The 25,750-nt window shown below is 58.2% G+C and overlaps 4 protein-coding genes across 6 annotated transcripts; 2 read left to right on the top strand and 2 right to left on the bottom strand.

Moving 5' to 3' along the window:
- The first annotated feature begins 4,713 nt into the window (after positions 1-4,713).
- On the top strand, positions 4,714-11,119 carry MFAP1 (microfibril associated protein 1). The gene is made up of 9 exons (XM_029070999.2): positions 4,714-4,870; positions 7,602-7,821; positions 8,103-8,232; positions 8,461-8,648; positions 9,072-9,180; positions 9,294-9,454; positions 9,544-9,703; positions 10,286-10,375; positions 10,497-11,119. Exons 1-9 carry the CDS (start codon positions 4,792-4,794, stop codon positions 10,677-10,679), a joined length of 1,320 nt encoding a protein of 439 aa, XP_028926832.1. The 5' UTR covers positions 4,714-4,791; the 3' UTR covers positions 10,680-11,119.
- Positions 11,120-11,401: 282 nt separating this feature from the next.
- On the bottom strand, positions 11,402-14,043 carry HYPK (huntingtin interacting protein K). 2 transcript variants are annotated; one of them, XM_029071000.1, is made up of 4 exons: positions 13,845-14,043; positions 13,688-13,743; positions 11,658-11,709; positions 11,402-11,554 (listed from the first exon to the last, which is right to left on the bottom strand). In XM_029071000.1, exons 1-4 carry the CDS (start codon positions 14,004-14,006, stop codon positions 11,459-11,461), a joined length of 366 nt encoding a protein of 121 aa, XP_028926833.1. In that variant the 5' UTR covers positions 14,007-14,043; the 3' UTR covers positions 11,402-11,458. The 2 variants fall into 2 exon arrangements, with proteins under 2 accessions (XP_028926833.1, XP_039768837.1); XM_039912903.1 differs by lacking the exons at positions 11,402-11,554; positions 13,688-13,743 and having other exon boundaries at positions 11,650-11,709; positions 13,845-14,033.
- Positions 14,044-15,825: 1,782 nt separating this feature from the next.
- Positions 15,826-20,579, top strand: SERINC4 (serine incorporator 4). 2 transcript variants are annotated; one of them, XM_039912961.1, is made up of 12 exons: positions 15,826-16,471; positions 17,147-17,311; positions 17,413-17,591; positions 17,731-17,810; positions 17,940-18,033; positions 18,394-18,605; positions 18,778-18,873; positions 18,965-19,091; positions 19,200-19,272; positions 19,430-19,481; positions 19,567-19,720; positions 19,922-20,579. In XM_039912961.1, the coding sequence occupies exons 1-12, from the start codon at positions 16,376-16,378 to the stop codon at positions 20,124-20,126; spliced, it is 1,533 nt and encodes a 510-aa protein (XP_039768895.1). In that variant the 5' UTR covers positions 15,826-16,375; the 3' UTR covers positions 20,127-20,579. The 2 variants fall into 2 exon arrangements, with proteins under 2 accessions (XP_039768895.1, XP_039768894.1); XM_039912960.1 differs by having other exon boundaries at positions 17,108-17,311.
- A 135-nt stretch (positions 20,580-20,714) lies between these two features.
- SERF2 (small EDRK-rich factor 2) lies at positions 20,715-23,811 on the bottom strand. The gene is made up of 3 exons (XM_029071428.1): positions 23,736-23,811; positions 21,672-21,780; positions 20,715-21,270 (listed from the first exon to the last, which is right to left on the bottom strand). The coding sequence occupies exons 1-3, from the start codon at positions 23,740-23,742 to the stop codon at positions 21,207-21,209; spliced, it is 180 nt and encodes a 59-aa protein (XP_028927261.1). The 5' UTR covers positions 23,743-23,811; the 3' UTR covers positions 20,715-21,206.
- Between the last annotated feature and the right edge of the window lie 1,939 nt (positions 23,812-25,750).

Here is a 25,750-nt window from a genome sequence, read left to right as displayed (position 1 = left end):
CATCATCATCATGTGGAGATGGGAGGGAGAAGCTAGGGAAAGAGGGGAAAAAAGAAATGTTCATTTATTCATTCTTTCAACCGTATTTATGAGCGCTTACTGTGTGCAGAGCACTGCACTAAATGCTTGGAAAATATAACAATTGTTACGAGATTGTGCTTCGGCCCAGATGGTGAGGCGCTCCCCTCTGATGCGGAGGAGGATGGGCAGGGGTTATCTCTATCTGTTGCCGAATTGTCCATTCCAAGCGCTTAGTACAGTCCTCTGCACATAGTAAGCACTCTATAAATACTATATATTATATATATATATATATATAAATACTATTTACAGAGAAGCAGCGTGGCTTAGTGGAAAGAGCCTGGGCTTGGGAGTCAGAGGTCATGAGTTTGAATCCCAGCTCTGCCACTTGTCATCTGTGTGACTGTGGGCAAGTCACTTAACTTCTCTGTGCCTCAGTTCCCTCATCTGTAAAATGGGGATTAACTGTGAGCCTCACGTGGGACGACCCGATGACCCTGTGTCTCCCCCAGCGCTTAGAACAGTGCTCTGCACAGAGTAAGCGCTTAACAAATACCAACAAATGCCAACATTATTATTGAATGAATGAATGAGGATGGACAACCACTGGAGGTTCTGGAGGAGTGGAGAGACGTGGCATCCATTCGCCTTATTTATTAATCGTATTTCTTGAGCGCTTACTATGTGCAAAGCCCTGTACTAAGCGTTTGGACGAGTCCGATATAGCATCATACACATTCCCTGCCCACAACGAGTTTAGCGAAATGATCTGGGCAGCAGAGTGATCTGAGGATTGGAGTTGGGAGAGGCAGGGAAGCGTATTGGTTACCTGCTTCTTATTTCGTTGGGCGTCAGGGCGAAGAGGAATGATTCCTTGCATTTCGAGAGTTTTTATCATATCGTTTATCGCATTTGGCATTCACAGCCTTAATCCCCATTTTACAGATGAGGAAACTGAGGCTCAGAGAAGGTAAGTGACTTGGGTCACCTAGCAGACTTCTGGCAGAGTCAGGATTAGAACCTAGGTCCTTCTGACTCCCAGGCCCAGGCCAGGCTGCTTCCCACAGGCACAGGAAGGCCGGATTGTGACGGCGAAGATAATCAGTGAATTAATCAGGGAATTAAAACGCAAACCATCTCCGGGATTAAGGACTCTTGTGCTGCTGGAGAGGTGGAACTATAAATAATTGAGTAGGCTTTGGGGGTTGGGATGAATCCCACCTCTGCCACTTCTCTGCTGTGTGACCTTGAGCAAGCCACTTAACTTCTCTGTGCCTCAATTACCTCACCTGTAAAATGGGGATTAAATAATAATAATAATGGTGGTATTTGTTAAGCACTTACTATGTGCAAAGCACTGTTCTAAGCGCTGGGGGGATAAAGCTGATCAGGTTGTCCCACGTGGGGCTCACTAGTTTTCATCCCCATTTTACAGATGAGGTCACTGAGGCCCAGAGAAGTGAAGTGACTTGCCCAAAGTCACACAGCTGGCAAGCGGCGGAGCCGGAATTAGAACCCATGACCTCTGACTCCCAAGCCCGGGCTCTTTCCACTGAGCCACGCTGACAGGGAGCCTCACGTCGGACAACCTGATTACCTTGTATCTCCCCCAGCGCTTAGAACAGTGCTTGGCATATAGTAAGCACTTAATAATGATGATATTTGCTAAGCGCTTACTATGTGCCAAACACTAAGCACTGGGGCAGATACAAGGTAATCGGGTTGTCCCACATGGGGCTCACAGTCTTAATAATACCATCATCATCATGTGGGGATGGGAGGAAGAAGCTAGGGAAAGAGGGGGAAAAAGAAATGTTCATTTATTCATTCTTTCAATCGTATTTATGAGCGCTTACTGTGTGCAGAGCACTGCACTAAATGCTTGGAAAATACAATACAGAAATTGTTGCAAAAATGTACTTCGGCCCAGATGAAAGAGCATGGGTCCAGACGTCAGAGGGCCTGGATTCCAATCCTGACTCTGCCACTTGTCTGCCAGGACCTTGGAAACGTCACTTAACTTCTCTGTGTCTCAGGTCCCTCACCTGCAAACTGGGAATTCAAAACTTGTTCACCCTCCTACTTGGATTGTCAGCCCCATGTGGGATAATAATAATATTGATAATGTAATATAATAATAATAATATTGTAATAACAATGGAATTTGTTTAGTGCTTATTATAATAATAATGTTGGTGTTTGTTAAGCGCTTACTATGTGCAGAGCACTGTTCTAAGCACTGGGGTAGATACAGGGTAATAAGGTTGTCCCACGGGAGGCTCACAGTTAATCCCCATTTTACAGATGAGGTAATTGAGGCACAGAGAAGTTAAGTGACTGGCCCACAGTCACACAGCTGACAAGTGACAGAGCCGGGATTCGAACCCATGTCCTCTGACTCCCAAGCCCAGGCTCTTTCCACTGAGCCACGCTGCTTCTCTTGTGCCAAGCTCTCTTCTAAATGCTGGGAATAATAATAATAATAATAATAGTAATGTTGGTATTTGTAAGCGCTTACTATGTGCCAAGCACTGTTCTAAGCACTGGTGGATACAAAGCAATCAGGTTGTCCCAAGTGGGGCTCACAGTCTTCACCCCCATTTTACAGATGAGGTAACTGAGGTGCAGAGAAGCAAAGTGACTTGCCCAAGGTCACACAGCTGACAGATGGCGGAGCCGGGATTAGAACCCACGACCTCTGACTTAGTACAAAGAAGCAGAGAAGCTTAGTAAAGAGAAGCAGCGTGGCTCAGTGGAAAGAGCAGAGGCATAGGAGTCAGAGGTTGTGGGTTCTAATCCCGGCTCCGCCACTTGTCAGCTGCGTGACTGTGGGCAAGTCACTTCACTTCTCTGGGACTCAGTGACCTCATCGGGAAAATGGGGATGAAGACTGGGAGCCCCACGTGGGACAACCTGATGACCTTGTCTCTCCCCCAGTGGTTAGAATGGTGCTTGGCACATAGTAAGCGCTTAACAAATACCAACATTTATTTATTTTTGTTTCTTTTTACAGTCCTCGGCACCTAGTAAACACTGTACAAATACCACTATTACTAGGACTCTTGAAGCACCCCCTCCTGCTTTTTTGTGGCATGAGTTCAGCATTTCCTCTGTGCCAGGCACTGCACTAAACGCTGGGGCTGATGCAAGCTAATCAGGTTGGGCACCGTCCACGTTTCCCACGGGGCTCACAGGCCTTACCCCCCCTTTTAATAATAATAATAATGTTGGTATTTGTTAAGCGCTTACTATGTGCAGAGCACTGTTCTAAGCACTGAGGGAGATACAGGGTAATCAGATCGTCCCACGTGAGGCTCACAGTTAATCCCCATTTTACAGAAAGGTAACTGAGGCCCAGAGAAGTGAAGTGACTCGCCCACAGTCACACAGCTAACAAGTAGGCGTGGCTCAGTGGAAAGAGCACGGGCTTTGGAGTCAGAGATCATGGGTTCGAATCCCGGCTCGGCCACTTGTCAGCTGTGTGGCTGTGGGCGAGTCACTTAACTTCTCTGTGCCTGTTACCTCATCTGTAAAATGGGGATGAAGACTGTGAGCCCCACGTGGGACAACCTGATTCCCCCGTGTCTACCCCAGCGCTTAGAACAGTGCTCGGCACATAGTAAGCGCTTAACAAATACCAACATTATTATTATTATAAGTGGCAGAGCTGGGAATTGAACTTTGAAGCCCAGGCTCTTTCCACTGAGCCACGCTCCTTCCCAAATATAATTATTCATTATTATTTGTTAATAATAATGTTGGTATTTGTTAAGTGCTTATTATGTGCAGAGCACTGTTCTAAACGCTGGGGGAGATAAAGGGTCATCACACGTTAGGCTCCCAGTCTTCATCCCCATTTTACAGATGAGGGAACTGAGGCCCAGAGAAGTGGCTGGCCCACAGTCCGCTGACAAGTAGCAGATCAGCATTCGAACCCATGACCTCTGACTCCCAAGCCCAGGCTCTTTCCACTGAGCCATGCTGCTTCCCAAATATTATTATTACTATTATTATTTATTAATAATAATGTTGGTATTTGTCAAGTGCTTACTCTGTGCAGAGCACTGTTCTAAGCGCTGGGGGAGATACAGGGTCATCACACGTGAGGCTCCCAGTCTTCATCCCCATTTTACAGATGAGGTCACTGAGGCCCAGAGAATAATAATGATGGTATTTGTTAAGCGCTTCCTCTGTGTAGAGCACTGTTCTAAGCGCTGGGGTAGACACAAGGGAAGCAGGTTGTCCCACGTGGGGCTCACAGTCTTAATCCCCATTTTCCAGATGAGGGAACTGAGGCCCAGAGAAGTGAAGTGACGCGCCCACAGTCACCCAGCTGACAGGGGGCAGAGCGGGATTCGAACCCATGACCTGTGACTCCCAAGCCCGGGCTCCCGCCACTGAGCCACGCTGCTTCTCTGGAATTTAGAGATTAGGTATAACTGAGGCAACAGAGGAAGCGAAAAGACTTATCCGGGGCCGCCCAGGAGACAAAGGGCGGGGGCGGGATTGGAACCCAGATCCTCCCGCCGACGGCTCCCGCCCGCTCTCAGCCAATCAGCGGAGCCGAGGGGAAAACCGGAAGTCCCCCCTCCCAGGCCCATGCGCAGTGCGAGGCCGGGCCGATCCGCCACCTTCCCAGAAGCCCCGGCCGGAAGTAGGGCGGAACTGTGGCCCCCGGATGGGGCGGAAGTGACGTCGGCCGGCTTCCGGTGCCGGAGTGGACGGTTGGGACTGGCTGCGGGGTCCCGGCCGGAGTCGGAGCTCGCCAAGATGTCGGTCCCCAGCGCCCTGATGAAGCAGCCGCCCATCCAGTCCACGGCCGGAGCCGTCCCGGTCCGCAATGAGAAAGGTAATTAAGAATAATGCAGCTGCAGCAGCAGCAGCTGCAGCAGCAGCAGCAGCAGCAGCAGCAGCATGGTGGGATTGCTTAAGCGCTTCCTCTATGTCAAGCCCTGCTCTAAGCGCTGGGGGAGAGGCGAGGACCTCAGCCCGTCCCAGGTGGGGCTCACGGTCTTCATCCCCATTGGACAGATGGGCTCACTGAGGCATTCGTGGCTCGGGGAAGAGCCCGGGCTGGGGAGTCAGAGGTCGTGGGTTCGAATCCCGCCCCCCCCCCCCCCCGCCAGCTGGGTGACTGTGGGCAAGTCACTACTCTGGGCCTCAGTCACCTCATCTGGCAAATGGGGATGAAGATTGTGAGCCTCACGTGGGACAACTTGATGACCCTGTGTCCCCCCCCAGCGCTTAGAACAGTGCTTGGCACATAGTAAGCGCTTAATAAATACCAACATTATTATTATTATTATTAATCCCGCCTCCACCACCTGTCAGCTGGGTGATTTTGGGCCAGTCACTTCCCTTCTCTGGGCCTCAGTGACCTCATCTGTAAAACGGGGATGAAGACTGTGAGCCCCAAGTGGGACAACCTCATAACCTTGTATCTCCCCCAGTGCTTAGAACAGTGCTTGGCACATAGTAAGCGCTTAATAAATACCAACATTATTATTATTATTATTAATCCCGCCTCTGCCACCTGTCAGCTGGGTGATTTTGGGGCCACCTGTCAGCTGGGTGATTTTGGGCCAGTCACTTCCCTTCTCTGGGCCTCAGTGACCTCATCTGTAAAATGGGGATGAAGACCGTGAGCCCCAAGCGGGACAGTCTAATAACCTTGTATCTTCCCCAGTGCTTAGAACAGTGTGTGGCACATAGTAAGCGCTTAATAAATACCAACATTATTATCATTATTATTAATCCCGCCTCCGCCACCTGTCAGCTGGGTGATTTTGGGCCAGTCACTTCCCTTCTCTGAGCCTCAGTGACCTCATCTGTAAAACGGGGATGAAGACTGTGAGCCCCAAGTGGGACAACCTCCTAACCTTGTATCTATCCCAGCGCTTAGAACAGTGTTTGGCCCATAGTAAGCACTCAACAAATACCAGCATTATTCAAGCGCTTAGTACAGTGCTCTGCACATAGTAAGTGCTCAATAAATACTATTGAATTCATTCATTCATTAGTACTGAGCGCTTACTATGTGCAGAGCACTGTACTAAGCTCTTGGAATGGACAATTGGGCAACAGATAGAGACAATCTCTGCCCAATGATGGGGTCACAGTCTAATCGGGGGAGACAGACAGCAGAGCAAAACAGAACAAAACAAAAACAAGATCACATTATCACGATAAATAGAATGAAGGGGATGTACACCTCAGGAACAAAATAAATAGGGTAATAAACAATATATACAAATGAACACAGTGCTGAGGGGAGGGGAAGGAGGAGCAGAGGGAAAGGGGGCTCAGCTGAGGGGAGGGGAAGGGGGAGGAGCAGAGGGGAAATCATATTCATTGAGCGCTTACTGTGTGCAGAGCACTGTACTAAGCGCTTGGAATGCACAATTCGGCAACAGATAGAGACAATCCCTGCCCAGGGACGGGCTCACAGTCTAAACGGGGGAGACGAAAAGCAGGACAGAATAAAAGGAAACAAGTAGTCTGGCATAGATATCATAGAGGTAGACACCTCATTGACAAAATAAATAGGGTAATCAATAATATGTGCAAGTACACACAGTGCTGTGGGGAGGGGAAGGGCAGAAGGCAGGAGTAGGGGGAATGGGGAGGGGAGGAGGAGCAGAGGGAAGGGGGGGGGGCTCAGTCTGGGAAGGCCTCCTGGAGGAGGGGAGCTTTCAGTATGGATTTGAAGAGGGGAAGAGAGTTGGGCAAATAATAATAATGATGGTATTTGTCAAGTCATGAGAAGCAGCATGGCTTAGTGGGAAGAGCCCGGGCCTGGGAGCCAGAAGCCATGAGTTCCAAACCTGGCTCCACCGCCTATCAGCTGTGTGACTTTGGGCAAGACACTTAACTTCTCGGTGCCTCGGTGACTTCATCTGTAAAATGGGGATGAAGACTGTGAGCTCATCTGTAAAATGGGGATGAAGACTGTGAGCCCCACATGGGACAACCTGATGATCTTGTATCCCCCTATTGCTTAGAAGAGTGCTTGGCACATAGTAAGTGCTTAACAAATGCCATCATTTGTTATTATTAAGTGGCTTGCCCAAGGTCACACAGCTGACAAGTGACGGAGCTGGGATTAGAACCCATGACCTGTGACTCCCAAGCCTAGGCTCTTTCCACTGAGCCACACTGCGCGAGGGCTGGGGGATCCCCCTCGTTATTTCCTAAGCGCCCACCCCGGGCCAACCAGCCCAGGGACAGCTACGACATAGTCCCCTCCTCGCTCCACCTGGGCCGCTCGGCCCAAGAGGTGAAAGAGTAGGTGTTTTGTCCCCATTTTACAGATGAGGGTACCGAGGCACAGAGAGGGCAAAGGGACTTGCCTGAAGTCACCAGAGCAACCCGGGGACAGGGCTGGGATTAGAACCCGGGTCTGCTGCTTCCCCGTCCCGTGTTCTTTCCACATACAGCCCTCTCCCACCTCTCACATCCCCATTCCCTCCACCTCCCTCACCCGTCCCCTGCTGCCCCATCTGTTTGCCAGGGGGCTGGGGGGCGGGGAGGAGGTGGGGAAGAGGGGGCAGGGGCCTGAAGGGTTGTCCCCCCGCCCCCAGGTGAAATTTCCATGGAGAAGGTGAAGGTGAAGAGGTATGTGTCGGGTAAGAGGCCGGACTACGCGCCCATGGAGTCCTCGGACGAGGAGGATGAGGAGTTCCAGTTCATCAAGAAGGCCAAAGAGCAGGAGATCGAACCCGAGGAACAGGAGGAGGATTCGTCCAGCGACCCCCGTCTGCGGCGCCTGCAGAACCGGATCAGCGAGGATGTGGAAGAGAGGTGACGAGGGACGAGGCCAGGCGGGGCGGTAGGACTTAGGGAGCCAACTCCACCCAGGTTGGCGTAGTGTCCGTCCGCGGGTCCGCCCTCCTCCCGCTCCCCGGCATCGGAGCCTCAGCGTTTCCTGGGACTCTCCTCTCCATGGGGCCACCCTCGGGGGTCTCATCCCATCAATCTCTTAGGATTCCCCCGGCCCCACATCGCCAACTCTGAGGGAGTGGGGTTCCCCCCGGGGGTGGAGGGGTGCCTCGGAGTGACGGGCGGGATCTGCCCCGGCACAGGTTGGCCCGGCACCGGAAGATCGTGGAGCCGGAGGTGGTTGGAGAGAGCGACTCCGAAGTGGAGGGAGACGCCTGGCGCATGGAGCGGGAAGACAGCAGTGAGGAGGAAGAAGAGGAGATTGACGACGAGGTACGTGAAGGAGGAGGGGCCGGCGGTTTCGAGCTGGGATCGGCGATAGGGAGGGGGCTGGGCGCACCCACAGAGCCTCTACCCCAGCCGAAAGCCAGCTTTTCTCCCACGGGGGGCGCAGGGACTGGGAGATCCTTTCTCGTGCCGTGGCCAGAGGCCACCGGGCAGGCCAGAGCAGGGGCCCCCCGGCCCGGCCCCGCTGACCCGGCGTTGGGGTCACCCCGGCAGGAGATCGAGCGGCGGCGGGGGATGATGCGCCAGCGAGCCCAGGAGAGGAAGAACGAGGAGCTGGAGGTGATGGAGGTGGAGGACGAGGGGCGGTCCGGTGAGGAGTCTGAGTCCGAGTCTGAGTACGAAGAGTACACGGACAGCGAGGACGAGATGGAGCCCCGCCTCAAGCCCGTCTTCATCCGCAAGTGAGTGCAAGCCCGTGCCCAGCTGGGCCCTGCTCCCGCGGGGCCTCGCACTCAGGGACCCCCACACCTGTCCTGAGCCCGGGGCTATCGCGGAGGGGTGCAGCTCCCCCGGGGGTCGGGCCCCTGCCGTTTTCAATCCGTGGCCTTTATTCAGCGCCCACTGTGTGCCGAGTCCTGTGCTAACCAAGCACGTGGGAGAGTACCGATCTCCGCCTTAGAGGAATTTACGCTCACAGGTCTGAGATCGAATGGGAATCGACGAGCCGATTCTCGACGCCCTGTCGGGGCTGCTCAGGTCGCGCTGGCTGAGGCCTGCCGAGCCCGGGCTTCCTTTGGGCAGAACTTCTGGAGGGCAGGGGGTGCTGAGGGAGTGGGGCACTCGAGCAAGGCTGGTAAGGGGTCAGACGGACGCTGTGGCTACAGGAAAGACCGGGTGACCGTACAAGAGCGGGAGGCCGAGGCGCTGAAGCAGAAGGAGCTGGAGCAGGAGGCCAAGCGGCTGGCGGAGGAGCGGCGCAAGTACACGCTGAAGGTGGGGGTGGGAGGGGGACACGGGCCCAGGGTTCTCTCGGGAGGGGTTGGGAGGGCGCGGAGAGAGGAACCGGGGGGCCGGAGCCGGGCCTGAGGCAGCCCCGTCCCGGCCAGATCGTGGAGGAGGAGACCAAGAAGGAGCTGGAGGAGAACAAGCGGTCTTTGGCGGCACTGGACGCCCTCAACACTGACGACGAGAACGACGAGGAGGAGTACGAGGCCTGGAAAGTGCGGGAGCTGAAACGCATCAAGCGGGACCGAGAGGACCGGGAGGCGTGAGTTTCGGGGGAACGCGGAGGGCGGGTGAGGGGCTCCGGAGGGCGGGATGCCCACCCCCCACTGATGCCTCTCTGGCCCTGGGCAGGAACGAGAAGGAGAAGGCTGAGATCGAGCGCATGCGCAACCTGACGGAGGAGGAGCGGCGGGCCGAACTGCGGGCCAACGGCAAAGTCATCACCAACAAGGCCGTCAAGGGCAAATACAAGTTCCTGCAGAAGTACTACCACCGCGGGGCGTTCTTCATGGTAAGGGCCCCGCTCCTCCCCCGCGCCCCCTCGGGCTTTGTCCCGGCCGGCCCGGTGGCGCCGCGGCCGCTCCGACTTGCCCCGCCACCGCAAGCGTGGGGCCTGTCGGACCCTGCCGTTTTCACCGCTCCCTGCTTTTCGCATCCCTCCGCCCGCCCGGCCGGCCGTCTCCCCGGTAGGCAGAGGATGTGTGTCTTGCTGTCGTCCTTTCCCTATTGCAGAGCGTACAGCGCCTTGTCTCAGCAGATGCCCTGATGGGACATTCCCGTGGCTAGTCGCCCCTGAGGCAGCCCCGGGGCCCCCAGACCCACTTCCCCCACGACCCTGGGGCAGCTTCGGCCCAGTGCCCCGTCCCCGGTGCAAGCTCAGCAAGCGGCAGTGACCGACAGCTGCCGGGCGCAGGGTGGCCACTCCTGCTTCCCAGGGGCCGGGCTCCTTCGTGTGGGATGGCGGGGGCGTTGAATGAGGACGGACTTCAGGCTCTGTCAGGCTGCCCGGTGGGGTCACCGGGCTCGCCGAGGGCCAGTGCCCGGCGCGATCGCTTATGCGAGGCTGGGCCGACGGCTCTCTGCTCCCTTGCAGGATGAGGACGAGGAGGTCTACAAGAGGGACTTCAGCGCGCCCACCCTGGAGGACCACTTCAACAAGACCATCCTGCCAAAAGTCATGCAGGTCCGGGCGGGCTGGAAACGGGGGTAGGGGGCAGGGAGCGGGGGTGGGTCTGGGCTGGAAGCGGGACCGGGCCCTCGGTGGCAGGCGCCGAGACTCATGCTGTTCTGCCCCCCCGGCCCAGGTCAAGAACTTCGGGCGTTCGGGCCGCACCAAGTACACCCATCTGGTGGACCAGGACACCACCTCCTTCGACTCGGCCTGGGGCCAGGAGAGCGCCCAGAACACCAAGTTCTTCAAGCAGAAGGCAGCCGGGGTGCGGGACGTCTTCGAGCGGCCGTCGGCCAAGAAGAGGAAAGCCACCTAGAGCCCGGCCCCCCGCCCCGATTCTGGACACACAGGCGGGCCCCGGCCCGCGCCGACCCATCACCACCCCCACACCGCTGCAGCCGGTCTGCCCTGTCTCCAGCCCCGCTGCGTGGTACAGGCAGGCACCTGGCGTGGACTGGGCCCAGCTGGGGTCCCCCGGTGATTACGTGGGTCAGCGGACCCTGGCACCCCCACGCCCCGCCACTCTTCCCGGAGGGGATGCCAGGTCAGGGCCTTCCGGGGCTCTGGGGCCGTTGCGGCCTCTTCCTGGTTCCTGCTCCCCCCGCTTGGGGCCGGAGCCGCGGGAGAGCCACGGCTTTTGGGGCCCAGACCCCACCCCGGCCAGGAAACCTAAACTTATTAAGCTTTGTTTGTACAGTGCCCCGGGGCCGATGGCCCCCAGGAACCCCTATCCTATTAAACGGCGTTTGTACAACTCCTTGGCTGCAGTCTATGAGCCGGGGCACCACCAGTTCACTGAGAAGAGTATGGTCTTTGTGGACTTAGATTGACCCCTCGGGTGCCTGGGGGGAACAAGGTCTAAAACACCATGCTGCTCCCTAAGGAGAAAAAGGGGGCCCCAACAGTTCAGCAGCTGAGGGTGGAGAGAGGAGCAGGCCCCAGAGCAGGACTCAATTCCCCATCCTCACCTGGACAGGCAGCAGCTTCTGCCCCTCCTGCCCGCCCCCGACGCGGAGATGATAGAGACACAACACTGCGGAGGTGGCGAAGGGCACGCCTTTACTTCAACAAGTCCCAGCAAGGGGCCACGGGGAATCAGTTGGTGAGGGTGATGAGGGCCTCCACCACGTTGCCCATGTGTTCCCGCAGGCTCCTCTCGGCGGCCGCACGCGAGATCTCCATCTCTGTCATCTGTGAGGAGAAACCTCTGTGGCACGGCCCGCCCCCCGCCTCCTCTCCCCAACCCCGCACTCCCCCCTACCCCTCCGGAGGCCGAAGCAAGGGCTTCACTCACTATCAGCTCCAGATCCTCCTTCTTGATGGTGACTTTCGCCAGCTCCTTCTCCCTGCAGACAGACAAGTCTTCCCAGTTCCCTCTGCCCCCCTCCCCGAGGCCTTCAAGGCCCCCAGCAGAATCCACCCGGGGCCACGGGAAGGAGGGATAAGCCAGGAGTCCCCGGCTCCCAGCTGGCCCCGAGGCCGGGAGAGGGGCATCAGATGCCAGAACATGGGAGAAAACTGCTCCTCCAGGCACAGACGATGGGTCCTGACCTCAGAGGCCTCAGTCTAACAGAGGAGACCATAATAATTGCGATATTCCTCAAGCGTTTGCTATGTATCAAGCACTGGGGTCGATACAAGATAATCAGGTTCTTCACGGGACGAGGTCTAAGTAGGCTGGAGAAGGGGCATTGAATCCGCATTTTGCAGGTGAGGTACCTGAAGCACGGAGAAGTTGAACCATCTGCCAGAATCACGCAACAGGTAAGCGGGGGCGCCGCGATTAGGTCCTCGGTCCTCTGACTCCTAGGCCCACGCTCTTTTCACTAGGCCGTGCTGCTTCCCCCCAAACCACGCCGACAGCCTCCCACAGACCAATTGCAAGGGAGTGGGGTTGGGGGGGGACTTTGTGGGGGACATTTGTAAGCAACACGTCCCAAGGTCGGTGATCCCTGTGGCGCATCGATCCCAGTCCGCCCCCGACAAGGGCACCCGGGCGAGGGGGGAGATCAGGGTCTGGTCGGGGGGGTTCCGAGCCCTCAACCTCACGGATGGGAAGAGGGGCTCAGTATCAAGAGCCCGGGCTTGGGAATCGGAGGTCGTGGGTTCTAATCCCGGCTCCGCCGCTTGTCAGCTCTGAGCAAGTCACTTCACTGGGCCTCAGTTCTCTCATCCCTAAAACGGCGATGAAGACTGGGTCAACCTGATGGCCTTGTATCACCCCCCAGTGCTTAGAACAGTGTTTGGCACATAATAAGCGCTTAACATATACCATCATTATTATTATTCATTCATTCAATAGTATTGTGTTATTATAGTATTAGTATTTATAGTAGTATTATTCTCAGTGCCGCAGTTCCCTCATCTGTAAAAGGGGGGTGAAGGCTGTGGGCCCCACGTGGGACAACCTGATGGCCTTGTATCCCCCCCCACCCCAGCGCTTAGAACAGTCCTCGGCACATAATAAGTGCTTAACAAATACCATCATTCTTCTCAGTGCCTCAGTTCCTTCATCTGTAAAAGGGGGATGAAGGCTGTGGGCCCCACGTGGGACAACCCGATGACCCTGTGTATCCCCCCAGCGCTTAGAACAGCGCTTGGCACATAATAAGCGCTTAACAAATACCATCATTCTTCTTCTTCTCAGTGCCTCAGTTCCCTCATCTGTAAAAGGGGGATGAAGGCTGTGGGCCCCACGTGGGACAACCTGATCGCCTTGGAGAAGCAGCGTGGCTCAGTGGAAAGAGCACGGGCTTTGGAGTCAGGGCTCATGAGTTCGAATCCCAGCTCTGCCACTTGTCAGCTGTGTGACTGTGGGCAAGTCACTTCACTTCTCTGGGCCTCAGTTCCCTCATCTGTAAAATGGGGATGAAGATTGTGAGCCCCACGTGGGACATCCTGATTCCCCTGTGTCTACCCCAGCGCTTAGAACAGTGCTTGGCACATAGTAAGCGCTTAACAAATACCAACATTATTATTATTATCCTCCCCCCCCCAGCGCTTAGAACAGCGCTCGGCACATAATAAGCGCTTAACAAATACCATCATTCTTCTTCTTCTTCTCAGTGCCTCAGTTCCTTCATCTGTAAAAGGGGGATGAAGGCCGCGGGCCCCACGTGGGACAACCCGATGACCCTGTATCCTCCCCCCCCGCCCCAGCGCCCGGCACATAGTAAGCGCTTAAGAAATGCCCTCATCACCAGCCCGGCTCAGCGGGGGTGACCGTGGGCAAGTCCCTGCGCTTCTCCGGGCCTCAGCGACCTCATCTGGAAAACGGGGATGAAGAGGGTGGGTTCCCCCCGGGCCGGGGGAGCGGCTCCTTACCGCTCCTGCTTGGCCTTCTGCTCCCGGGAGCGGCGGTCTCCGATGACCGACATGGCCTGCGGGGACACAGAGCGGGCTGAGGCCGGGGCCCGAGGGGACGCGAGGGGACCCGCCGCCCCCCCCCGGCCGGTCCTGCCTCCGCCCCCCGGCCCCGCACCGTCTCCAGGTTGGAGCTCTGGATCTCCTTCTCCTCCGCATAGTCGGTGACGCGCTCCAGGTCGGCCGCGCCGCTGTCGTGCTTCCGCGGCTTCTCGGGCGGCCGCTCGGGGCCGCTGGGCTCCGTCTCCAGCTCCAGCTCCACGTCCCCCTCGGCGGCCATGGCGGCTCCTCCACCGCCCGGCCCGCCGCCCTTCCCCCCCCCCCCCCTCCCTCCCCGCGCACGCGCGCCCCCCGCCGCTGCCCGCCAGCGCCCCTGCTGGACGGAGGCCTCCCCCGGCCGTTGGGCTTCTCCGCTCGCCCCGCCGCCGAGCCCGGACGAGCTCAGCCGAGCCGGGCCGAACCTTGCCGAGCCCTGATGAACCCAGCCGAGCCCTGCCGAGTCCCGCCGAGTCCCGCCGAGTCCCGCCGAACCCCACCGAGCCCCGCCGCGCCGGCCGACCGTTTCCCGAGCGGGCTCAGAGCCTGAGCGGGGGGCTGGGGGGGGGGGAGCCTAATCCGGAGAGGAAGAAGTGATAATAATAATAGTAATCCTCGTAATAATGGCTTTTGTTAGACTAGAAGCAGCGTGTCTCGGTGGAAAGAGCCCGGGCTGGGGAGTCAGAGGTCATGGGTTCGAATCCCGGCTCGGCCACGTGTCAGCTGGGTGACGGTGGGCAAGTCGCTTCACTCCTCTGGGCCTCAGTGACCTCATCTGTAAAATGGGGATGCAGACTGGGAGCCTCACGTGGGACAACCTGATGACCCTGTATCTCCCCCAGCGCTTAGAACAGTGCTCTGCACCTAGTAAGCGCTTAACCAATACCAACATTATTATTATTATCATTATTATATATTAAACGCTTACTAGGTGTAAAGCACTGTTGTAAGCGCTGGGGAGGATGCAAGGTGATCAGGTTGTCCCACGTGGGGTTCACAATCTTCATCCCCATTTTACAGAGGAGGGAACTGAGGCACAGAGAAGTGAAGTGACTCGCCCAAAGTCACACAGCTGACAAGGAGCAGAGCCGGGATTAGAACTCATGACCTCTGACTCCCCAGCCCGGGCTCTTTCCACTGAGCCACGCTGATTGTCGGATATGAGGAGGGAGGGCGTTCCAGGCCAGAGGCAGGATGTGGGCCAGGGGTCGGCGGCGAGATAAAGGAGATCGAGGCACAGTGAGATGTTTGGCGTTAGAGGAGCAAAGTGTGCCGGCTGCTTGTAGTAGGAGAGTAGTGAGGTGAGGTAGGAGGAGGCAAGGGAATGGAGGGCTTTAAAGCAGGATGGAGGGCTTTAAAGCCAAAGGTGAGGAGCTTTTGTTTGATGTGGAGGTGGATGGGCAACCACTGGAGTTTTTTGAGGAGTGGGGTCCTGAACATTTTTGTCGAAAAATGATCTGGGCAGCGGAGCAAAGAATGGACGGGAGTGAGGAGAGGCAGGAGGCCGGGGGCTCAGCAAAGAGGCTGAGGCAGTAATCCAGGTGGGAGAGGGTGAGCGATTGTATTAACGTGTTGGCAGTTTGAATGGAGAGAAAAGGGCGAATTTTAGCTATGTTGTGAAGGTGGGACCCACAGGATTTAGTGATGGATTGAATATGTGAGTTGAATAAGAGAGAGGAGTCAAGGATAATGCCAAGGTTACGGGCTCGTGCGATGGGAAAGATGGCAGTGCCGTCTACAGGGATGGAAAAGTCAGAGGGAGGACAGGGTTTGGGTGGGAAGATAAGGAGTTCTGTTTTGGACGTGTTAAGCTTGAGGTGACCGGCAGACATCCAAGTAGAGATGTCTTGAAGACAAAAGGAAATGCGAGGCTGCACAGAGGGAGAGAGATCAGGGCTGGAGATGCAGATTTGGGTATCATTCACATAGAGGTGGAAGTTGAAGCCACGGGAGCCAGTGAGTTCTCCATGATCAAGCAGTGTGACCTAGTGAAAAGAGCAGCGTCCTGCGAGTCAGAAGGACCTGGGTTCTAATGCGGCTACTCTACTTGCCTGCTATGAGACCTTGGGCAAGTCGTTTGAGTTCTCTGGGTCTCGGGTACCTCATCTGTAAAATGGGGATTAAGACTGTGAAACTCACGAGGGTCATGGACGACGTCTAACCCTGTTTCTTGTATCTACCCCAGCCCTTAGCACAGTGCCCGGCACAGAGTAAGTGCTTAATGAATGGCATAAAAAAAGATCACCCCAATACACACACACACACACTGAGTCCCTTCATACTCGTGTGCACAGGAATTCCCTAACACACACACAATCTCAGAAGTTTCCCCATCCCCCTCCCTGCACAGGGCCAGATGGCGGGAGGCTGAGCTGCCAATCCCCTTAACAGCCCTGGCAGGAGAAGATGGAGAAGTTGGGGGCTGGGGGTGAAGGAGGTTGGCTTGACCATGCCTGGGCCATAAGTTCAGCTGGTCAGACAGGAAAGGGAGCCGGGCCCCGCCCAGCTGGCCCATCTGACCAGTGTCAGCCCTAGTCAGGTCATGTTCGATTCCTTTAGTGCCACAACTGCGACCCCTGGCCCCTGAATCCGACCTCCCTGCAGTGTCCTGGAATGGTGGGAGGTGAGGAGAAGGACAGAGGACCCCTGGACTCGGCCCCACGGCACAACTGGCCCAACCAAGTCCTGGCCGACGCCGAGGCCCATCAGGTGAGGGGAACAGGATGGGAGGGTGGAGTCCCTTGAGACCGTAGGTTCCCTCTAGACTTTAAGCTCTTTGGGGGCAGGGAATGTGTCTGTTAGATGGTTGCGTTGTACTCTCTCAGGGTTTAGTACAGTGCCCCGAACACAGTGAGCACTCAGTAAATATGATCGATTGATTGGGGCGGGCAATGAGGACAAGGATGGAGGCCTTCCCTGACTAATCCCCCCTTTCCTCGTCTCCCACTTCTTTCTGCGTCTCCCTGACTTGCGCCCCCGTCCTCCCAGCCCCACAGCACTCATGCCCATCTCTGTCATTTACTTATTTATATTGGTGTCTGCCTCCCCTGCCAGACGGTAAGCTCGTGATGGGCAGGGAATGTGTATTTGTTCTTATACTGTACTCTCTATACTGTACTCTCCCAAGCACTTAGTACAGGGATCTGCACACAGTAAGTGCTCAATAAATACAATTGAATGAATGAATGTACCCAACCCCTTCCCTCCCCACGAAGGACCCAGACCCCACCCTACCCACCACTGTGGTCTCAGGCTGGGTGGGGTCTGGGCCGTAGGTTTGGAGGTCAATCCAGACGACGAATTGGAGAGGGCTGCAAGACAGGGTAGCTTCTCCACTTTCCCGAGGACCCCCAGTCCAGGCTCTGCCCCCGCTCCCTGGCCCAGGCGTCCAGCTGCTGTGGCTCCTGGCCTGGCTCCTGCCCGCCTCACTGGCCGCAGCTCGGGGAGCCTGCCAGCAGCCGCCTGCTCTACACCCTGCTGCACGTCGGAGCTTCGGCCGCCTGTTGCCTCCTGCTGTCCAGCCCCTCGCTGGACGCTCTGGCCGAGAAGGTGAGGGCGCCGGAGGGCACTGGAGGTCGGCCGGTGGGTGGCGAGGGGCCGTGGGAGCCCGAGCCCCGGCAGAGTGTGGCTGTCTGCCTGTGCCCCTCCAGGTGCCCCTGCCCTGGGGCCTGTGTGCGCGCCTGTCCAGCCACCGGGACTGTGCGGCCCTGCGCGGCCCGGGGGCCGTGTACCGCGTGTGTGCGGGGACCGCCACCTTCTACCTGCTGCAGGCCACCCTGCTCCTCCACGTGCGCTCCCCGTACAGCACCCGCGCCCGCCTGCACCACGGGTATGGGCCGGGGAGGCGGGCAGGTGGGCACCGGGAAGAGCCAGGGAGGTGGAGGCAGGGGCGGGTCTGGCTGCATCACCGCATCTGCTGCCCCCCATCCCCCTTCTGCCCCTCTGCTGCTCCCTCCCCTGCCCGCCAGGTTCTGGTTCCTGAAGTTCCTGCTCCTGCTGGGCCTCTGCGTGGCAGCTTTCTGGATCCCGGATGAACACCTTTTCCCAGGTGATGGACGTGGACTGGGGGGACGTAGCCTGGCGAGAGGTGGGGAGGGGGCTGTTGAGGGAAAGGGCTTGATCCGGCAAACCACAGAAGGGGCAGTGAGGTGACTGATCCCAGGGGCTGTCTCCATAGCCTGGCACTATGTGGGCATCGGAGGTGGCTTCGCCTTTATTCTGCTGCAACTGGTGCTCATCACCGCTTTCGCCCACAGCTGGGACCGTAATTGGTAAGAGCCCCAGTCCGTGAGGAAGGGGCAGCACGGGGCCGGCAAGCCCTCCTGGCCTGGCGGCCGGAGGTGGGGTAGTCCTCCTGGCCTGGCAGTGAGGGGCAGGGCTAGCCCTCCAGGCCCGGCAGCTGGAGGTGGGGCAACTAGTCCTCCAGGCCTGGCAGTGAGGGGCAGGGCTAGCCCTCCAGGCCCGGCAGCTGGGGGTGGGACTAGTCCTCCTGGCCCGGCAGCTGGAGGTGGGGCTAGTCCTCCTGGCCTGGCATCCGGGGGCAGGGCTAGTTCTCTTGGCCTGGGCAACAATCCGGGGTTGGAGGTGGAGGGCCCCAGCCCTCTGTTGACGGGTCTTCTGGGTCCCTGCAGGATGACAGGGGCGGCCCAGGACGGACGCTGGCTGCTGGCGGTGCTGCTGGCCACACTGGCATTCTACTGCGTGGCGGTGGTGGGTGCCGGGCTGCTTTTCCGGCACTACACCCGCCCGGCCGGCTGCCTGCTCAACAAAGCCCTGCTGGGCCTGCACCTCGGCCTCTGCGGCCTGCTCTCCTGCCTCTCACTGGCCCCCTTCGTCCGGCGCAGTGCGTGCTCCAGCCCTCCCCCCCCCCCCCCACGGGCCCTCCGGGTGGGGAGGGGCGGAGCGGGGACCCCCTTCCCTTCAATCCCTCATCTGGATCCCCCCGGGGAAAAGGGGCGAGAACTTTGGCCTACAAAGCAATGACCTTCGCGGTGACGTCTGTGGTCTCTTCCCAGGGCAGCCTCGCTCTAGCCCTCTGCAGACCTCCATCATCAGCTGCTACATCATGTACCTGACCTTCTCGGCCCTGTCCAGCCGACCCCCGGAGCAGGGTGAGGGGGCAAGCGGAGTCCTGGGAGGTCCACCACCCTCTCCTCGGCCCCCTAGCCCCTCCCCAACGCCGTGACATCCTTCTCCCCACAGTCCTGCTCGGGGGGCAGAACCGGACCATGTGCCTGCCCAGCCTGGACTCCCCGGGACAACAAGCGCCAGGCACCTCTCTGGCCGTGCTGAGCGCTGGCATCATGTACACCTGCGTGCTCATCGCCTGGTGGGTGCGGAATGGCGGGGGGTCGGGAGACGGAAGGAAGGAAGCGGGAGACTCGGACATTCAGGGCAGCTTTGCAGAACTGACTCTCCCCTCCCTCCTCTCCTCCAGTAACGAGGCCTCCTACCTGGCAGAGGTGTTCGGGCCCCTGTGGATGGTCAAAGTTTACAGCTACGAACTCCAGGTGGGAACCCCACTCACAGCCTGGTTCCTGGGCTCCCCGGCCCTGTTGGGCAGGGGTTGAGGGGAGGGCATCCTCTTCCCTCTCCATCTTTACTCCCACAACCCCCGAGGCACCCTCCCTCCCGTGCTCCCCGCTCCTGCCACCTCTTGCTCCACAGAAACCATCGCTATGCTTCTGCTGCCCTGACCGGGTGAACCTGAAGGAGGGAGGTGAGGCGGCCCAGGGGGCGGCGAGGGGCAGACGGGGCCTTGGCACGGGAGGCAGGTCGGTAGCTCCTCCGTCTCCTGTCCACAGGGCCGCCTGGGGGAGAGGAGGGACCGGTGCCTCCCGCAGCTCCACAGGGGCCTCCCGACAAGGCCCAGCGACTTCCTTACAGCTACTCGGCCTTCCACTTCGTCTTCTTCCTGGCCTCTCTCTACGTCATGGTCTCTCTCACCGACTGGTTCAGGTCAGTCAGCGGAGGGGGCGGCGGACGGGTCCCAGAGTCGAGCCCCCGACCCAAGCCCGCAGATTCGTCGGCCGTGAATCGCTTGCCCGGGCTTCTGGTTTGACTTTCAGTGGGGAGCCGGCTGGGGGACCCAAACGAGCCCCCTCCACTCCCCGTACCGGGGCACACACCCCTGCAAAACTGCCCCCCTCCTCCCCACAGTTACGAGGGGGCAGAAATGGGCTCCACCTTTGTGAAGGGCAGCTGGGCCACGTTCTGGGTCAAGGTGGCCTCATGCTGGGCCTGCATCCTGCTCTACCTGGGCCTGCTGCTGGTTCCGCTCTGCAGGCCACTGGCCCGACCCCCGCGTCCCCGCCGCCGTCTCCGCCGTCTCCGCCACCGTCGCCTTCACCCGGTTTCTGCCTAACCTCTAACCGCCGCCTTCCGCCCCAGGGAGAGGTGGTGCCAGGGGTCAGGGAAGGGGGTCTGGGAGGCCCAGCCCCCTTGCAGGGTCTCCTATCTCAGCCCCTCTGTCACTCTGACCCCCCCAGCTCCAACCCCTCCCCCGGCTTCCCGAAAGATCAGAGCACCGGCAGAGGCTCTGTGCCCTTACTGCCCCTGTTCAGGGCTGCCTGTCTACCCCGACTCCCCTCCCCGGTCTAGCGCGTGGAGGAGGGGAAGAGAAGGGATGGGGGAGTGGGGCAGGGGCTCAGCTTTCCCTGGCTGCTTATGGCAGAAGGGAGCCGGGGTAGCCCTGTGACCACTCAGAGAGAGGCCTGGCATCTGGGGCAGCGAGAAACCAGACCGGCTCTGTGATCTGGCCGGAGGCGGGTCCCCGGATCATGTCCCACTCTAAATAAAAGCAGCTTCTGACCCCCTTCTCCCTCTCAGCTCCCTGACCTGTGGTCCCAACCCCAGTGTGAAGGGCAGAACCCCCAGGAATGAGCTCCAGGGTACTAGGTGGAGGTCCCCCAGGCAGAATCCCCCCCAGCTCCCCAGCCAGTCAGGCAGCAGAGGAATTAAAAAGCTACTTTTAATACTCTGGGGGGGCCCCTAGCAATAAAAAACACAGGGCAGGGGGGCCCCGATGGGGCAGAAGGGTAGTTGTCCAGACTGGGGAGCCTACAGTGGGTTCGGGGGTGCTGTGGGCACAAGGGTAGGCGGTCCTGCTGCTCAGCCTGGGGAGGGTTGGGGGGCCCGGGGTGGGCACAGGTGGGATGAGGGGGAAGTGGTTGCCCGGGCAAAGGAGGGGCAGGGGGCAGGGGCCTGTGGTGAGCACGGGGGAGAAGGGAGAATGGTGGCCCAGGCTTGGGAGGACCAAGGGGAGGGGGGGTCCGTGGTGGGTCCGTGGTGGGCACGTGGAGGGTGGGGGCGCTGCCATCAGTGCTGGGGCCTGTGAGCACTACAGGAGGAGGCGTGAGCAGGGCAAGGCCGACCAGCTCCGGGCACTCGGGCGGCAGGTAGGCGAGCGGGGGGTTAGGGGAAGGCTAGGCGCCAGGCCAAGCCACTATTTGGGCTCCTCCTTCTTCTCGTTGGCTTTTTTCTGCTTCTGCTGCATGATCTCCGAGTCCCTGAGGGCAGAGAAGACAGCACATGGGTAGGGGCAGGGCTGGGAGGGTGGAGTTCGGGAGGGCGCTAGGGCAGAGGAGTCAGAGCACTGGTTGGGGAGGCAGGGGGTTGGGGGGGGGAGGCAGAGGGTACCTTAGGCCCTCACTGGCTGCTCCCTAGGGATGTCATCACATGCTCGGGGGTCTGCCCTTCACCCTGGAAGCAGGCACTCCCAAGGGGCAGACGGGCAGCTCCCATCTCCTCACTCCAGAGAACCCCCCAGAATCGCGCCCGGCCCCACCCCGCCTAAGAGGGAAGAGTCCCAAAGGGTCCAGTGACCACAAGCCCGACGGGCGGACAATGAGCCCGTCCCCTCCACACCCTCGGTCTGCCCCCCGACCCCGTTCCCCGCCTCCAGACGGACCTCTGCTTGCGGGCGGCGGCCGAGAGCCCGTCGTCCCGGCGTTTGCCCTTGCCCGAGTCGCTCTGCTTCTTCATGTTCTTCTGGCGGGCGAGCTCGCGTTGGTTACCGCCTGAGGGTCGGAGAAGGGGTGAGCGGGGGTGACCCCTCCGCCGGAGCCCCGGGGACCACGTGCTCCCACTGGGAGCCCCACTCTGACCCGGACCACCAGGGACCATGCCCGGGCCAGCCGGGCCCAGAACGGGGATTGCAGACGGGGAGGGGCTGTGGTTCTCAGGAGGGCGGGGTCCTGGGGGTGGTCTGTTTTGAGGGGTCATTTGGAGAAGAGACCTCGGACCCTTAAACACCAGGGAGCGGAGGAGTCTGGATTTACCGAGGGAAGCCTGGTGTGAGGCAGAAGCCGGGGCTTGGGGTTTTGATGTTCAGGAAGTTTAAGCATTATGTGAGGTCAGGGGGGTCTTGGGGTCCCTATGTGAGCGGAGGGTGTACCGGAGGCATCGGATGGGGTCTCGGTCCGTACTGGGAGCACTGTGGGCGAGCCTCAGTGTGTACTGAGGGGACTGGATGGGGGGGATATCGGCATACTGGGCGGGGGGGGGAGGTTGTCAGTGTGTATTTGGAACTCCGGTTGGGGGTCTCAGTGGGCACTGAGGGGTATTGGAACGGTTTCGACATGCACGGGGAGGTGGGCCTCGACATGCAGAGGGGGCCATTGGAGGGGGTCTCGGCATGCGGTGCAACAGCACGGCGTAGGGACTACGGCCCGGGCCCTGGTAGTCGGAAGGTCATGGGTTCTAATCCCGGATCCGCCGCTCATCCGCTGTGTGACCTTGAGCAAGTCACTTTAACTTCTCTGTGCCTCAGTACCCTCATCTGTAAAATGGGGATTGAGACCGTGAGCCCCACGGGGGACCATTTGATTACCTCATATTTACCCCGGCATTTAGAACAGTGCTTGGCACAGAGTAAGTGCTGAACAAATACCACCGTCATTATTATAATAATGCATGGGAGGGGGGAGTGTCTTGGCATGCACCAGGGGACATCAAAGGGTGCCGATGCACAAGACACCGGGATTTTGGGGTGCATGGGGGGGGGGGTCCCGGCATATATGGAGGGCACGGGGGGGGGGGCATTTCTTGGTGCAAACATGGTGTAGGGGGGGGTCTCAGCATGTATTGAAAGCTTTGGAGGGGGTTCTCAATGCACCTGGGCAGTGGGGGAGGGGGGCATCTTTGCATTAGTGAAGCAGCGTGGCTTAGTGGATAGAGCCCGGGCTTGGGAGTCAGAGGTCATGGGTTCTAATCCCGGCTCTACCGCCTGTCAGCTGAGTGACCTTGGGCAAGTCACTTCACTTTCCTCAGCTGTCAAATGGAGATGAAGCCTGTGAGCCCTACGTGGGATCTTACATCTCCCCCAGCGTTTAGAACAGTGCTTGGCACACAGAAAGCGCTGAACAAATACCAACAACATTATTATTATCATGCAGGGTTGGGGGGGCGTCTTGGCATGCAACGGAGGACATCGGAGGGGCCCGGGGCACAAGAGGATGGGATCTTGGGGTGCATGGAGGGACCCAACATATATGGAGGGCACGGGGGGGCATCTTTGCATTAGCGAAGCAGCGCGGCTCAGTGGCAAGAGCCCGGGCTTGGGAGTCAGAGGTCACGCGTTCGAATCCCGGCTCCGCCGCCTGTCAGCTGAGTGACCTTGGGCGAGTCACTTCCCTTCCCCGAGCCCCAGTCCCTTCATCTGCCAAAGGAGGATGAAGCCCGTGGGCCCTACGGGGGGGACAACCCGCTGACCTTCTCTCTCCCCCAATGCTCGGCACCTAGGAAGCGCTTAACCAATATCAGCATTATTATTATTAGTGGGGAGGGGGGCTATTTACGGGTAAAGGGAGGTTATGGGGTGTGGGTTTATGGGGGGGGGTCTCCATGCAATAAGAGGAGGGGGGTCCTGAGGGTTAATCCCCGGAGGATGATGGGTGGGGGGGATGGAAAGGGGGGGGGTCCTGAGGGTTAATCCCCGGAGGGTGATGGATGGGGGGGTGGGGATGGGGCTCACGGGTCATGGCGGCGTCGGCTCCTTCCTCTGGTCGTCGCTGGGCCCCGCCCCTTCCTCGCGCCGTGCGGCCCCCACCTCCCCCCCGGCCGCGCCCTCTCATTGGTCCGTTGGCGCCACGTGGGGCCTCCGGGCCGCGGGGGATGAAGGGAGGGAGGGCCGAGGGGAGGCCACACTCAGGGCAGGCTGAGGGGAGGCCTGAGGGACCGGCCCACCGCCCTCACCACCAAGCCTCCTTTACCCCGTGCCCACTCACTCCCTCACTCCTATCAATAATCATCATCCTTAGCAGAATGACAATAATCAGCATCATGTCGGTATCTGTTAAGCACCCACCAGGGCCCCAGCACCGTTCTAAGCACTGGGAGAGAGGCGAGGCCATCAGGCGCTGCCCCGTAGGGCTCACGATCCCATATGGGAGGAGGTCACTGAGGCGCACTGAAGTGATAATGTTGGTATTTGTTAATAATAATAATAATGCCGTTGGTATTTGTTAAGCGCTTACTATGTGAAGAGCACTGTTCTAAGCACTGGGGTAGATACAGGGTCATCTGGTTGTCCCGCCTGAGGCTCACGGTTAAGCCCCATTTTACAGAGGAGGTAACTGTGGCACCAAGAAGTGAAGTGACTTGCCCACAGTCACACAGCTGACAAGTGGCAGAGCTGGGATTCGAACCCAAGACCTCTGACTCCAAAGCCCGGGCTCTTTCCACTAAGCCACGCTGCTTCTCTAGTATTTGTTAAGCGCTTACTATGTGCAGAGCACTGTTCTAAGCGCTGGGGTAGATACAGAGTAATCAGGTTGCCCCACATGAGGTTCACAGTTAATCCCCATTTTACAGGTGAGGTAACTGAGGCACAGAGAAGTTAAGTGACTTGCCCACAGTCACACAGCTGACAAGAGGCAGAGCAGGGATCCAAACCCATGACTTCTGACTCCAAAGCCCAGGCTCTTTCCACTGAGCCACGCTGCGTTAAGCGCTCACTATGTGCTGAGCACCGTTCTGAGCGCTGGGGGAGAGACAGGGTCATCAGGTTGTTCCCCATGGGGCTCACGGTCTTCATCCCCATTTGACAGATGAGGTCACTGAGGCCCCAAGAAGTGAAGTGATTTGCCCAAAGTCACCCAGCTGACAAGCGGCTGAGCGGGGATTTGAACCCATTACCTCTAACTCCCAAGTCCGGGCTCTTTCCACTGAGCCACCCTGCTTTCAATAATAATAATGATCACGTTGGTATTTGTTAAGCACTTTCTATGTGCCGAGCACCGTTCTAAGCACTTGGGGAGAGAGAAGCTCATCAGGTTGTCCCCTGTGGGGCTCACGGTCTTCATCCCCATTTGACAGATGAGGTAACTGAAGCACCGAGAAGTGAAGTAATAATGTTGGTATTTGTTAAGCGCTTCCTATGTGACGAGCACCATTCTAAGCGCTGGGGGAGATACAGGGTAATCACGTTGTCCCACGTGAGGCTCATAGTCTTATTCTCCATTTTACAGATGAGGTGACTGAGGCATGGAGAAAGGAAGCGACTGGCCCAAAGTCACCCAGCTGACATGTGGCGGAGCCGGGATTAGAACCCATGACCTCTGACTCCTCAGCCCGTGCTCTTTCTACTGGGCCACGCTGCTTTTGAATGTGTGCAGAGCAATTGGAAGGGTACAGTATAACAATATAGCAGGCACATTCCCTGCCCACAGGGAGCTTAATAATAAGAACGTTGGTATTTGTTAAGCGCTTACTATGTGCAAAGCACTGTTCTAAGCGCTGGGGAGATACAAGGAGATCAGGTTATCCCTCATGGGGCTCACAGGCTTCATCCCCATTTTACAGATGAGGTAACAAGACCTTGGGAGAGTACAATACAACAGAGTTGACAATAGGTCGATCAGTGGTATTTATTGAGCACTTACTTTGTGCAGAACACTTTTACTAAGCACTTTGGGGGAGTAGGATACGGTAGAATCGGCAGACACATTCCCACTGATGCTCGTTTACTTGTTTCGATGACTGTCACCC

The sequence above is a fragment of the Ornithorhynchus anatinus genome, chromosome 8, assembly GCF_004115215.2.
Source record: "Ornithorhynchus anatinus isolate Pmale09 chromosome 8, mOrnAna1.pri.v4, whole genome shotgun sequence".
Classification (NCBI taxonomy): domain Eukaryota; kingdom Metazoa; phylum Chordata; class Mammalia; order Monotremata; family Ornithorhynchidae; genus Ornithorhynchus; species Ornithorhynchus anatinus.
Note: the sequence above shows the minus strand (reverse complement) of the source record. Positions and strands in the feature narration are given on the sequence as shown.

Coding starts and splice junctions, on each gene's coding strand:
- MFAP1 (XM_029070999.2), top strand. CDS start 4,792: ATGTCGGTCCCCAGCGCCCTGATGAAGCAGCCGCCCATCCAGTCCACG. Junction 8,233..8,460: donor AAGAGGAGATTGACGACGAG/GTACGTGAAGGA, acceptor TCACCCCGGCAG/GAGATCGAGCGGCGGCGGGG. Junction 9,181..9,293: donor GGCGCAAGTACACGCTGAAG/GTGGGGGTGGGA, acceptor CGTCCCGGCCAG/ATCGTGGAGGAGGAGACCAA.
- HYPK (XM_029071000.1), bottom strand. CDS start 14,006: ATGGCCGCCGAGGGGGACGTGGAGCTGGAGCTGGAGACGGAGCCCAGC. Junction 11,710..13,687: donor CAGAAGGCCAAGCAGGAGCG/GTAAGGAGCCGC, acceptor GTCTGTCTGCAG/GGAGAAGGAGCTGGCGAAAG. Junction 11,555..11,657: donor AGGAGGATCTGGAGCTGATA/GTGAGTGAAGCC, acceptor TTCTCCTCACAG/ATGACAGAGATGGAGATCTC.
- SERINC4 (XM_039912960.1), top strand. CDS start 16,376: ATGGTGGGAGGTGAGGAGAAGGACAGAGGACCCCTGGACTCGGCCCCA. Junction 18,874..18,964: donor CAGCCGACCCCCGGAGCAGG/GTGAGGGGGCAA, acceptor TTCTCCCCACAG/TCCTGCTCGGGGGGCAGAAC. Junction 19,273..19,429: donor TTTACAGCTACGAACTCCAG/GTGGGAACCCCA, acceptor CTTGCTCCACAG/AAACCATCGCTATGCTTCTG.
- SERF2 (XM_029071428.1), bottom strand. Junction 21,271..21,671: donor GCCGCCGCCCGCAAGCAGAG/GTCCGTCTGGAG, acceptor CTCTGCCCTCAG/GGACTCGGAGATCATGCAGC.